The sequence below is a fragment of the Ranitomeya variabilis genome, chromosome 2, assembly GCF_051348905.1.
Source record: "Ranitomeya variabilis isolate aRanVar5 chromosome 2, aRanVar5.hap1, whole genome shotgun sequence".
NCBI lineage: Eukaryota > Metazoa > Chordata > Amphibia > Anura > Dendrobatidae > Ranitomeya > Ranitomeya variabilis.
The window spans coordinates 870,244,449-870,257,858 of record NC_135233.1 but is presented as its reverse complement, the minus strand read 5'-3'; the positions used below and the strand labels follow the sequence as shown (position 1 = coordinate 870,257,858).

General features: G+C 42.8%; 1 protein-coding gene across 2 annotated transcripts in view; it reads left to right on the top strand.

Moving 5' to 3' along the window:
* FGF12 (fibroblast growth factor 12) overlaps nucleotides 1-13,410 on the top strand; it is a 628,397-nt gene that overhangs the window by 183,034 nt on the left and 431,953 nt on the right. Inside the window, exon 1 of one of the 2 annotated variants that reach the window (XM_077290311.1) lies at nucleotides 2,002-2,383. The exons of the other annotated variant lie outside the window; for it this stretch is intronic. Coding sequence (XP_077146426.1) covers nucleotides 2,293-2,383 — 91 coding nt within the window. The 5' untranslated portion in view covers nucleotides 2,002-2,292. Of the gene's footprint in view, nucleotides 1-2,001; nucleotides 2,384-13,410 lie in introns of those variants that run through there. 2 annotated transcript variants of the gene reach the window in all.

Sequence of the window (13,410 nt, the reverse complement as noted above, 5' to 3'; positions counted from 1 at the left end):
AAAGGTGCCAACAATTTTGTCTGGCCCATTTTGGAGGTTCGGTGTGAAATTATGTTCTATTTGCTTTTTTTTTCTCCACTGTTTTTTGTGTTGTTCCATATAGAGATGGGCGAACCCAAACAGTAAAGTTCGGTGTCCGTACTGAACTCCTACTGTTTGGGCACTGACACCGAACACAGACTTCATCAGGAGGCCCATGTTACTGTTCGGGTTCGGCTGCCCGAACACCGGGTGTTTGTCACACTGTCATGTGCATGACAGCGCCGCAAACACTTCTGATTGGCGGTGAAATCATCCCCGCTGGTCAGAGAGCAGCGGATCCCACACTGTCAAAAGACAATGTGAGCTCTCAGCTGTGATCGGAGGTATAAAGTTTACCTCCGGTCATTTGTGTCAGCTGATGGGACTACAGCTCCCATCATCCAACACCGGCTACCGCTAATAACAATGAGCGCAGGAGTGGCTGATGGGTGTATTCACTAGCCGGCTCCTGCACTGTAAATAAATAATAATAAAAAAACCTGGTGTGGGTTCCCCTGTATTTTTGATAACCAGGCAGGCAAAACTCACAGCTTGGGGCTGCAACCCTCAGCTGTCAGCTTCAACAAGGCTGGTTATCAAGAATAGAGGGGTTCCCACACCATATTTTTTAATTATTGAAATAATTTAAAAAAATGGCATGGGGTCCCCACCATTTTTGACCACCAGCCTTGCTAAAACAGACAGCTGGGGGCTGGTATTCTCAGGCTGGTAAGGGGCCATGGATATTGCCCCCCCCAGCCTAAAAATAGCAGCCCGCAGTTGCCCAGAAAAGGCACATCTATTAGATGCGCCAACTCTGGTGCTTTGCCCAGCTCTTCCCACTTGCCCTGTAGTGATGGCATGTGAGGTTAATATTTGTGGGGTTGATGTCACCTTTGTATTGTCAGGTGACATCAAGGCCACGGCTTAGTAATGGAGATGCGTCTATAAGGCACCTATCCATTACTAATTCTATAGTTATAAGGTAAATAAAGACACAGCAAGAATAAAGTCCTTAGTTAGAAATAAAACAAAACACACTTTTAATTTTTTATTTAAAAATAACAAACACAGTTATACTCACCAAATGCCTATGCCTCAATGCTGGGGTTGGAGCCGGACTAGATTAATCTCTGGCTATAGTTCCCACCCGGAAATTCAAAGTACACTTTCTCTGAAATGCCGGAGTGTTTCCATGTATAACATACCTGACTCCAAGCGAGCAGCCCACGCTTTGGTCAGCACGAATTGCCTGATAGGTTAACTTTAACTATATTTTAACGTATACTGTAAGTTGATTAGAATCTGTGAGTAATAAAACATCTTTCCACATCCTGAACGGAACAGCAACAAGTGATTTTTACCAGCGATGACTCTGTTGCGTAGGGATGGGCTTTAATAGTTTACTAGGTAGTCGTATACACAGTGATTATTATGTGAAACCAGCGCAGACAGCAGTGTAATGTACCGTATTACTTCTGACTCTACGCCTAGAACAAGATACATTTTTATCATAGAAAGAACACATTTAGTGCAGCCAGGTAAAGCCTCCGCTCCTAATAGGATACATAGTCTAAAAACTTATATAGATGTCACACGTCACTTTCGCACAACCTGTTGCATCTTCTCTAACATTGATCAAATCTATCAACAATGTAAGTATAAAGTGTATTAAATTTTAATTATTTTCACTGTATCATCTTATTACAAGAGACTTGGCCAGACAATAAGAGGCATGCATGTCAGTTCTTTCCTTCTTTCCAAGCATGTCACGCCCCACCTGTAAGAGTAAGCTGAGCGTTCAGCCTTCACTAGGATGTCATGACTCTCATATATTGCACAGAGAGATGCTTTTTCAGATCTGTAACTTATGGATACAGCTATTAAGTATCCGCCTGTCTCTGTATGCTCATTTGCTCTGTTTCCTAGCCTCCTCCTATCAGCTACTGTATACACCGAGCTATGTGTGCAGTGGCTGCTGTTGTTTAGAGAGCCAGGCTTTGTTGGAGGAGGCTGGGCTAGGAGGAGATTCAATGTTTTCCATCTGACGTCCTCACAAAGATCTCCCAGACTCGGCCCCTTTTGGCAAACTGCCTTCATTGAAAAGTCCCAACATGTCACGTTTGAACAGTTTTTAATCCTCTGGTCGCGAATGCTACTAACAAACCAAAGCCCAGTCGATGCCACGACCGTAAGACCCATGCATTGGATGATGTGCTGCTGACTTCTTCACATTGTGAATCTGTCAAGGAATCAGAAAAAAGTCAATCAATGAAGATTCTTGGGCATTTCCTGAAGAAAGGAGTGCATATGCTGCAGTGTCTATGTGGAAAGCGCCTGAAACAGAGCAAGAATTCTAGTGGTGAGTTAGGATTGTGAAATCTCTCTCTCCATGTATGCAGGTTTCTCTAATACTGAGTCAATTTGCTGCCTTTAAAAGAAAGCATTGCAGTTTGCTTCCTCTTCAGGGTTTTACATTCATTAATGAGAGGCCTGCTTGTAACGCTTCATCTACACTTACATATTTATAATGCAAAGGAATATGTGAAATGGTGTAGTCCCTGCAAAATCCTAGTCTAGATAGTAGATGAAATGTAAGGAATGTCATCGATCAATTGTTTTATAGCAGATCGTGTTGAGGTAGATCAGTGATTTCTTCGTTATGTGAGAAAGATTGAGAAGGAATCTACTTTTTATAGAGAATGATAAAGTTTCAGTCCTCTCTGGAAGTCCTGTATGTATTACTATGCTACCCTTCTTCGCCTCCGTCTGTACCATAGCTGAAACTTGTGACCTGTGTAAACTTTGAAAGAGTCAATAGATTGTTCAGCACCCTGGACAGATCGTCTGTTCCCAATACTACAGGAAGGCTAGCGAAGGGGTATTTGGCTTTATGTTCCTCTGAGCAGTGTGTAACAGACCAGAAGTACAAAAAGTCCCATGCACGCTCTCAGAAAAGGTAAAGCCAACGGTTTGAAATACATTTTACCACCTCAAGGAAGCTTTAAACTAATCCGATTGAATAATACACATAATAAATATTTTCGCAGACTCGCATATAGCTGGTTTCATTAATATATCTTTTATTTGATGTATTATGCATAGTTGAGCTACAGAATACTGTATGATACAACTGGGATGTATACCGTACTAGATTGTTATGATAGTTATTCATCTTATATTTATATTGACTTGAAACCGTTTGGAAACATAATGTATGGGAGAGGGATATGTTTGATCTAGTTAAGTGTTTAGCTTCTTCTTAAGTTCTGTTATGTGTTTTATACATAGACTTGTGGGGACCTAGAATTTGAACTAAATGCGCTTTTTGGGCCTTTGTGAATGTTCATGTAAAAGATTATCGGAATGAAACTGCAATTGATATTTTAGATTATGCTTGTGGCGTTTGTAGTTCTTCCTTGATCATTTAGGCCACTTTTCCTGTTCACATTTTGTTTTGATGCTCCTGTGCTACATTACATGGGACCCCATTTCTACACCCATGCCTGCATAGATTTTCAGTGGAAGGTCTTTTCTTTCCCACCTGCAGACCAACCTGAATAGGACATATCCATGGGGAGTCATTGACCATGTTCCTGGATGTGGCAGCAATGAAGAATATCTTTAATATAGGAATACTACTGATAATGTTACAAATGTTTATTACCAGTTTAGGTTTAACCTGCCTGGTTCGTTATTTTTTATTATTTGCTGAAATATGTATTTGATTGGAATAATGTCTGTACCTTTGGCATAGAATATTCCTTTTTCGTTTCACAAGTATAATAATGTATATGATGTATAGGATGACCGGCAGCGAAGTTACATTAATGGGAACCCAACACATAAGAGTCATTGCTGTAAAATCATATGAATAGATTATTACTTCATTGCTATTTATGTCTTCATTACCAAGAGCAGTCATTCAATTTCTTGGAATGATGGGTGTTGATAAAACATAGCCATTGGTTTCTCTTGGAACCGAGCGCCTTTTATTCCCGAGTTCCAGTGAATAGGTTACTCAGGATTTACCCTTCATTCCTAACAGAAACTTCTTTATACGAGCCGCGTCTGAAATAAATCTCCCTGTGGCCATGGTTTGACTTTAGCTTCAGTTTTGCCTTAATTGCATTATCTTGGCTGTCCTAAAAAGTCAGGAAGAAGCACTTATAAGGCTGCTAAATATAGAAAACGCAAACCTTTTATTTTTTTTCCTATTGCTTCATACGAAACCATTTAGAGGATTGACTGTAACCTGTTGCAGTCACTATAGTCTGCTCTCAGATTAATGCAGGGAAAGGCGTCCAGAAGCCCCAGATAAACATCAGTAGGAGGCAATTGAATCACGAGAGGAAATAATGTGCTTCCAGGGGATGAGCTGAGATTTCGGAAAAGGAAATGTCCAGTGCAAATTCGATAAAGTTATTTTATAAAGAATTAAGCAGATGTTCCGCCTCATTTTGCTGGTGTTCTGTAGCCGGTTTCTGTTACCAGATAATCTCTCTGCGTTTTTACATGGTGATTAAAGCAACAGTTCTGATCATTGCATTGTTCTGCCTAAGAATGGAGCTGATTTGATGCCCTTCCTTATTTCCATTGGACCAGGCAAGAAATGCTCACAGGTGTGCAGTGACATTCAGAAGAGCGCTGTCAGCATATAAACTAGCTCCCTATTCAGTATATATATATGTAGAGAACCAGCAAACATTGTTTACAGGGAAACAGGAAAAAAAATCATATTTTTATTTTGGGTTATATTACTGATTTAGCAGAATCCTGGAATTCTATGAGCATACGAGTGAATTACCACCAATTATCACTATATAATTTTATGCCTACTCTGTGCCAACTGATTTCTTTATACTTCTCTGTCAGTTTAACCTCATTTTTTCTCGAGATAAAGATCAAAATTCTCTGCTTTGACATAGATTTAAGAGAAAACCTAATAATTTGCAGCTGCCAATAGAGCTTACTACTACCACCACTACCTACTGTCTGTCAGGACTCTGAACATTTTTTACCTTTTGTGCATTACTGCCCTTTTCCAAGATGGCGTCTTTGGTCTCATGTGCACTGTGTCTTCCTGCTATAAAACTCCACCCCAGCCTTCAGTCTGTGCTAGAGTATTCTGCCTTGCATCCAGCTCCTGACGCTGGTGGCTCCCTGGCTATATACCTGCTCCTGTGAACCTGTGTGGTGATCCTGCTACTCTGCTCTCAGTTCCTGCTGCATACACCAGTTTCCAGTAATCCTCCTTCATCTGCTGCTCATGTTTACTTCCATCTGCATTTGCTGGACATGTAAGCGTTTGCTGCTCTGCAAAGACCTGAGACTATTAACCAGGCCTCCCTGGTTGAGCTAAGATATGATTTGAACTGCCTTATAAGCTTATCTATCTGTGTTTGGACTAAGACAAGGATTTATTCGTGTCAAGTATCCTCAAGAATAATTGTGCTTCATAGACTTTCTGCGTGATTGCATTTTCCTCTGAAGTTCCCTATAGACTGCTGAGCTGCATTTGATATTTACACCAAGTGTTGTGGACATGAGTTTCTCTCTGCACCTGTTTGAATCACCATGTGATAATATAGACTTTACCACTTATAAAACTGTGTCCTGTAGTTGTCTTGTTCCACGCAAAGAGTCTCCTGAGTTATCCCCTATAATTATTACACTGTCCTAATATTACAGTCGGTGCATTGCAGTATTCAGTAAGCTCCTATGCTCCCTCTAGTGGTGGCCACATGTAGCCAGGCTTTTATATTTCCAATATGTCTATGCTTGAGGGTTGGAGCTCCTCATCAGAAAAACAAAGTAGCAACCACTTTACAGATCTAATAAGAAATAAATCCAGAAAGAATTTCTAACCTATATAACTTAATATAAAGTTGTGCTCAATTGTGGAGTTTCTCCATTAGGGAAGAAAGGAAATGATCATTGACTGATTGCCCTCCATGTGATCTACATGTGTGCAGTACTGATTGCCCTCCATGTGATCTACATGTGTGCAGTACTGATTGCCCTCCATGTGATCTACATGTGTGCAGTACGGATTGCCCTCCATGTGATTTACATGTGCGTTGTAAGCTAATCTTGAAAGGAAGTGAATGGACCTTCATTTCCACAGGCCAAAGCAAAGGATAAAGGGCTAAATCTGCACAGAAGCTTTCTATAGGACCTTCATACAGTGGGATTTACATGTCAGTGTTACCTTTTTACCAGCTAACAAAAGCTTATGAAGCTCCCGGGTAGGAGATGTTCAGAAAGCTGCTACTCACATTGTCTCAATTTACTGTGCAGAAAAACCAAGGTCATATCTCTGAATAGTTGGAGAAAGTTAATTTTCAAATAAGTTATTCGTCATTATGTTCTACAGACTATACTAAGATGGAAACAGTTGCTATCCACTCTGACCATGTAATATCACTAGCTACCACAGCCATTAGCAGTGCCAGGCACATAGTCAGAACAACAGTACCAGACACAATAGAATGTGAGAGTAGGAAGGCACCTCCGGGGTCATCGTGTCCAATACTCACATACCAGAGGGCTACATAAGATTACCAGCCACAATTACAGGTCCAGTACAAACTCATGATCGTGAACCAAATTTCACAACACAAAACTGCATATACATACATTAGTAAATGAATCTCGTGAATGTAAAGTGGCTGGTGTACTTACTTAAAAAATATGTATGGCTGTATAAACCTTTTTTAACGTTTCCCTGCCATCTATGAAAATGAGCACAGAGTAGAAGTTAAAACTGGAATCCTGAAATGCTCATGTTAATATCAATATTTTCAAAAAGGATTATATAGTCATGGATTTTCAAAATAAGTACACCAGCCTCATTTGGTCTGAGAGATCTATTTTATAACATATGTACAGTAGCTTATATAGTGAACTCTGGAGACAGATTTTCCAGTCCCATACTCCCCCATAGCATTCATGAGCGACATGCAAAGATGTGGCTACGTCATTGCATTTTACTCTTCCTTCTCCGATCACAGAGATGGAGATAAGTAGATGGTTATTGTCATAAGATAGCAATCTTTTCCTCAAGGCTAAAAGGAGTGGGTCCGTCTCCTCCATAACCCTTCTACTGGCCATGGTGGTAATGCATTAATGTCTCTTTATACTTCTTCATAATATGATCTTCTTTGCTGTCTGGAAAATGTTATTCTGGTAATTTTACTTTACAAAAGCATATGTAGCACCAGGAGTTTAGCCATAATCATATCTTGTATCGATTGCCATCATAATAGAACAGACCACTGGAAGAAATTCACCAGGACGTCTGTCCGTCACCATGTGTGAGAGATTAATTACTGTATTAGCGAGATCGGGTATTGGAGAAGAAGAGTTTTGTATGTATTCATTTGATCTTATTTGATAAGGAACACGTTCATTAAAGGCAAGAAAAAGCTGCTTACAGCCTCATTGATTGGATTTTACACTAAGGCCGGGGTCACACTCAATACCCGGCACTGACGCCGACACTCGGTACTGGAGCGTTCAGCTGCATAGAAATACATGTATCCGCACGCTCCGGTCTGGAGTGCCGGCGGCAGTGCCGGGTATTGAGGCGAAAGACTCGCGCGAGTTTCTCGCATTGCACTCGCAAGTGTGACCCCACCCTAAGCCTCCATCCTCACTTTTTTCTGCACTCAAAGGGCATGTTCACACATACTTTATACTTTGATTTTTCTGCATAGAAATGCAGGATATGACTGGAAATCTGTATTGGAAATCAAGTGTGATGTCAATGGCGAACAACTGCAGTCAAAATGCTGACTTGTCTTGCTGATGTTAATAAAAAAACACATTGCAGGTAACAAAACGCAAGGAAAAAAAAATGCACCATATGAATGCGATTTTAGAAATACAATGTGTGAGCAAGCCTTAAGGCCGGCGTCACACTTAGCGTAGGGAAATATGGTCCGTTTTTTACAGGCGTAATATGCGGAAAAGTTCCTGAACAGTGATCCGTATTCAACGCAAGGATGCGATTTTTTCTCATAAAATTATCCGTGTCATCTGTATGGCATCCGTATCGCATCCGAACGGCGAGACTTTCTCGCCGGCTTGCAAAATGGACATAGAATGGATCCATGGGCTCAAATATTCGTGAAAACATATATACAGTTTATATATATATATGTATATGTCTGTGAGACACATATATATATTTATTTATATTTATTTAATACAGCGCTTGAAAGCAAAAAAGCCGGTAATTCAATTGCCGGCTTTTCCTATCTCCTTATCAAACCCGACCGGATATGAGGCATAGTTTACATACAGTAAACCATTTCATATCCCTTATTTATTTACATATTCCTCACTACTAATGTTAGAAGTGTCTGTGTGCAAAATTTGGGGGCTCTAGGTGTTAAAATAAAGGGTTAAATCACTGAAAAAACTGGCGTGGGCTCCCGCGCAATTTTCTCCGCCAGAGTGGTAAAGCCAGTGACTGAGGGCAGATATTAATAGCCTAGAGAGGGACCATGGTTATTGCTCCCCCTGGCTAAAAACATCTGCCCCAGCCACCCCAGAAAAGGCACATCTATACGATGTGCCTATTCTGGAACTTAGCCTCCCTCTTCCAACTCCTCTGTAGCAGTGGGATATGGGGTAATAAAGGGTTAATGTCACCTTGCTAATGTAATCCAATAGTAGTAATGGGTTAATAATACACACACATTATGAATAACCATGGTCCCTCTCTAGGCTATTAATATCTGCCCTCAGTCACTGGCTTTCCCACACTGGCGGAGAAAATTGCGTGGGAGCCCACGCCAGATTTTTCCGTGATTTAATCTTTTATTTTAACACCTAGAGCTCCCAAATTTTGCACACAGACACTTCTTACATTATTAGTGCGGAATATGTAAAAAATAAGAGATATGAAATGGTTTACTGTATGTAAACCATGTCTCATATCCTGTCGGGTTTGATAAGGTGATAGCAAAAGCCGGCAATTGAATTACCGGCTTTTAAGCTATGTAGCGCTGTATGAAATATGTACTATATAATTGTCTAAGGGTCACTTCCGTCTGTCCTTCTGTCGTCTGTCTGTCACGGAAATCCCAAGTCGCTGATTGGTCGTGGCTGTTTTGCCGTTACCAATCAGCGACAGGCACAGTCCGGCGGCAAAATGGCCGCTCCTTCCTCCCCGCAGTCAGTGCCCGCTTCATACTCCCCTCCAGTCAGCGCTCACACAGGGTTAATGGCAGCGCTAAACGGACCGCGTTATACCGTGGTGTAAGGCACTCCGTTAACGCTGCTATTAGCCCTGTGTGACCAACTTTTTACTATTGATGCTGCCTATGCAGCATCAATAGTAAAAAGATCTAATGCTAAAAATAATAAAAAAATAAAAAATCATTATATACTCACCTTCTGTCAGCCCCTGGATGCAGCCCAGGCCTTTCCCGCTCCTCGCGACGCTCAGGTCCATGCATTGCGGTCTCGCGAGATGATGAGGTGCGGTCTCGCGAGACCGCTACGTCATCATCTCGCAAGACCGCAATGCACTCTTGGGAGCGACCGGCACAGTTCGGCCACGAAATGGCCGCTCCCTACTCCCCTGCACTCAGTGCCCCCTCCATACTCCCCCCCCCCAGTCAGTGCCTGCCACCCACATAGTGTTGTAGCAGTCCGATAAACCGACTGCGTTACACCGCGGCATAACGCGGTGTAACGCAGTCTGTTAACGCTGCTATTAACCCTATGTGACCAACTTTTTACTATTGATGCTGCCTATGCAGCATCAATAGTAAAAAGATATAATGTTAAAAATAATAATAAAAAAAAATCATTACATTCTCACCTTCCGTCGCCTCCGCAGCAGCTTTTCCTGCAGCTCGCAATGCTCCGGTCCCACCGCTTTGCTGATTGGTCGCGACGGCTGGCCTCGACCAATGAGCAACATTGCCGCAGGATTTAAATCCCGCTTCCCAGCCGGCGCGACCATTCAGCGACATTGGCGCGGGATTTAAATCACGAAGCGCGATTTAAATCCTGCGCCAATGTCGCTGATTGGTCGCGCCGGCTGGGCGCGAGCAATCAGGGAGGCAGGATTTAAATCCCGTGCCAATGTCGCTGATTGGTCGCGCCGGCTGGGCTCGAGCAATCAGGGAAGCGGGATTTAAATCCCGCGGCAATGTCGCTGATTGGTCCCACCCAGCCGGCGCGACCAGTCAGGGAAGCGGGATTTAAATCCTGCGCCAATGTCACTCATTGGTCGCGCCGGCTGGGCGCGAGCAATCAGGTAAGCGGGATTTAAATCCCGCGGCAATGTCTCTGATTGGTCGCGCCGGCTGGGCGCGAGCAATCAGGGAAGTGGGATTTAAATCCTGCGGCAATGTCGCTGATTGGTCGCAACGGCTGGGCGTGAGCAATCAGGGAAGCGGGATTTAAATCCCGTGGCAATGTCACTGATTGGTTGCGCCGGCTGGGCGCGACCAATCAGCGAAGCGTGATTTAAGTCCCAAAAACCATGCTTCAGGCTGGACTGCGCCTGTCTCTGATTGGTTGCGGCACGCCAGCAGCGACCAATCAGCGAAGCGTGATTCTCCTGCAGCTCGCAATGCTCCGGTCCCACCGCTTCGCTGATTGGTCGCGCCTGCTGGCCTCGACCAATCAGCGACATTGACGCGGGATTCAGTCAGTGCCCACTCCATAATCCCCTCCAGTCAGCCCTCACACAGGGTTAATGGCAGCGTTAACGGATCGCGTTATGCCACGGTGTAACGCACTCCGTTAACGCAGCTATTAACACTGTGTGACCAACTCTCTCCTATTGATGCTCTTTTATGCAGCATCAATAGTACAAATATCTAATGTTACAAATAATAATAATAATAATAATAAAAAAAGGTTATTCTCACCTTCCAACGTTTCGCGCTGTCCTCGGCAGTGCAAGCGGCAGGTTCCGATGCAAAGGATTCTATGCGAGAAGAACCTGCCATGACGTCACGGTCATGTGACTGCGACATCATCACAGGTCCTGCGCTCATACCAACCCTGGGACCAGAAGCTGCCGCGTGCACCGCACACAGGCGCCAGGACTTCAAGGGGCCTTCGGAAGGTGAGTATATGTTTATTTTTTATTTTAAGTCTTTTTTAACCACGCATATAGTGCCCACATTGCTCTATACTACGTGGGCTGTGTTACATACTGCGTGGGCTCTGTTATATACTACATTTCTGTGCTATATACTATGTAGCTGGGCAATATACAACATCACTGTGCAATATACAACGTGACTGTCCAATATACTACGTGGCTGTGCAATATACTACGTGCTCTGTGTTATATACTACGTAGCTGTGCAATATACTATGTGGCTGTGTCAGTTCTGTTATATACTACGTCGACTGTGCAATATACTACGTGGCTCTGTTATATACTACGTGGCTGTGCAATATACTACGTAGCTATGCAATATACTACGTGCCTCTACAATATACTACGTGGCTATGTTATATACTACGTGGCTCTGCTATATACTACGTAGCTATGCAATATACTACGTAGCTCTACAATATACTACGTGGCTCTGCTATATACTACGTCACTGACCAATATACTACATAGCTGTGCAATACACTACGTAGCTGTGCAATACACTACGTGACTGTGTTATATACTACGTGGCTGTGCAATATACTACATGGCTGTGCAATATACTACGTGCCTGTGCAATATACTACGTGGCTCTACAATATACTACGTGGCTATGTTATATACTATGTGGCTCTGCTATATACTACGTGGCTGACCAATATACTACGTGCCTGTGCAATACACTACGTAGCTGTGCAGTACACTACGTGACTGTGTTTTATACTACGTGGCTGTGCAATATACTGCATGCCAGTGCAATATACAATGTGGTTCTACAATATACTACGTGGCTGTGTTATATACTACGTAGCTCTGCTATATACTATGTTAGTTGTGGTATATACTACGTCACTGTGCAATGTAATACATAGCCTGTGCTATATACTACCTACGTATTCTAGAATACCCGATACGTTAGAATCGGGCAACCATCTAGTAAATATATATATTTAGTAAGTAAATATATAATAGTAAGTATATATATATGTGTGTCTCAATGATTATATATATATATGTATATATATATATACACTCACCGGCCACTTTATTTGGTACACCATGCTAGTAACGGGTTGGACCCCTTTTGCCTTCAGAACTGCCTCAATTCTTCGTGGCATAGATTCAACAAGGTGCTGGAAGCATTCCTCAGAGATTTTGGTCCATATTGACATGATGGCATCACACAGTTGCCGCAGATTTGTCGGCTGCACATCCCAAAGATGCTCCATACAAGGCAGGATGGATCCATGCTTTCATGTTGTTTACGCCAAATTCTGACCCTACCATCCGAATGTCGCAGCAGAAATCGAGACTCATCAGACCAAGCAACGTTTTTCCAATCTTCTACTGTCCAATTTCGATGAGCTTGTGCAAATTGTAGCCTCAGTTTCCTGTTCTTAGCTGAAAGGAGTGGTACCCGGTGTGGTCTTCTGCTGCTGTAGCCCATCTGCCTCAAAGTTCGACGCACTGTGCGTTCAGAGATGCTCTTAGGCCTACCTTGGTTGTAACGGGTGGCGATTTGAGTCACTGTTGCCTTTCTATCAGCTCGAACCAGTCTGCCCATTCTCCTCTGACCTCTGGCATCAACAAGGCATTTCCGCCCACAGAACTGCCGCTCACTGGATTTTTTTTCTTTTTCGGGCCATTCTCTGTAAACCCTAGAGATGGTTGTGCGTGAAAATCCCAGTAGATCAGCAGTTTCTGAAATACTCAGACCAGCCCTTCTGGCACCAACAGCCATGCCACGTTCAAAGGCACTCAAATCACCTTTCTTCCCCATACTGATGCTCGGTTTGAACTGCAGGAGATTGTCTTGACCATGTCTACATGCCTAAATGCACTGAGTTGCCGCCATGTGATTGGCTGATTAGAAATTAAGTGTTAACAAGAAGTTGGACAGGTGTACCTAATAAAGTGGCCAGTGAGTGTATATATATATATAAACATACCTATTCTATGTGTAGACATTTCTTTTATCTATTCTATTGTATTCTGTCAGTGTGATTTTACTGTACACCGCACTGAATTGCCGGCTTTTCTCTAGAACACCGCTGCGTATTTCTCACAAGTCACACGCATGGTCCGTGTGTAATCTGTATTTTTCTCGCCCCCATAGACTTTCATTGGTGGATTTTTTGTGCAATATGCTGACAAACGCACTATGCTGCGATTTTCTCAGCCCGTAACAAACGGCCGAGAAATATACTGCAGATAGGAGCTGCCCCATAGAGAAACATTGGTCCGTGTGCAATGCG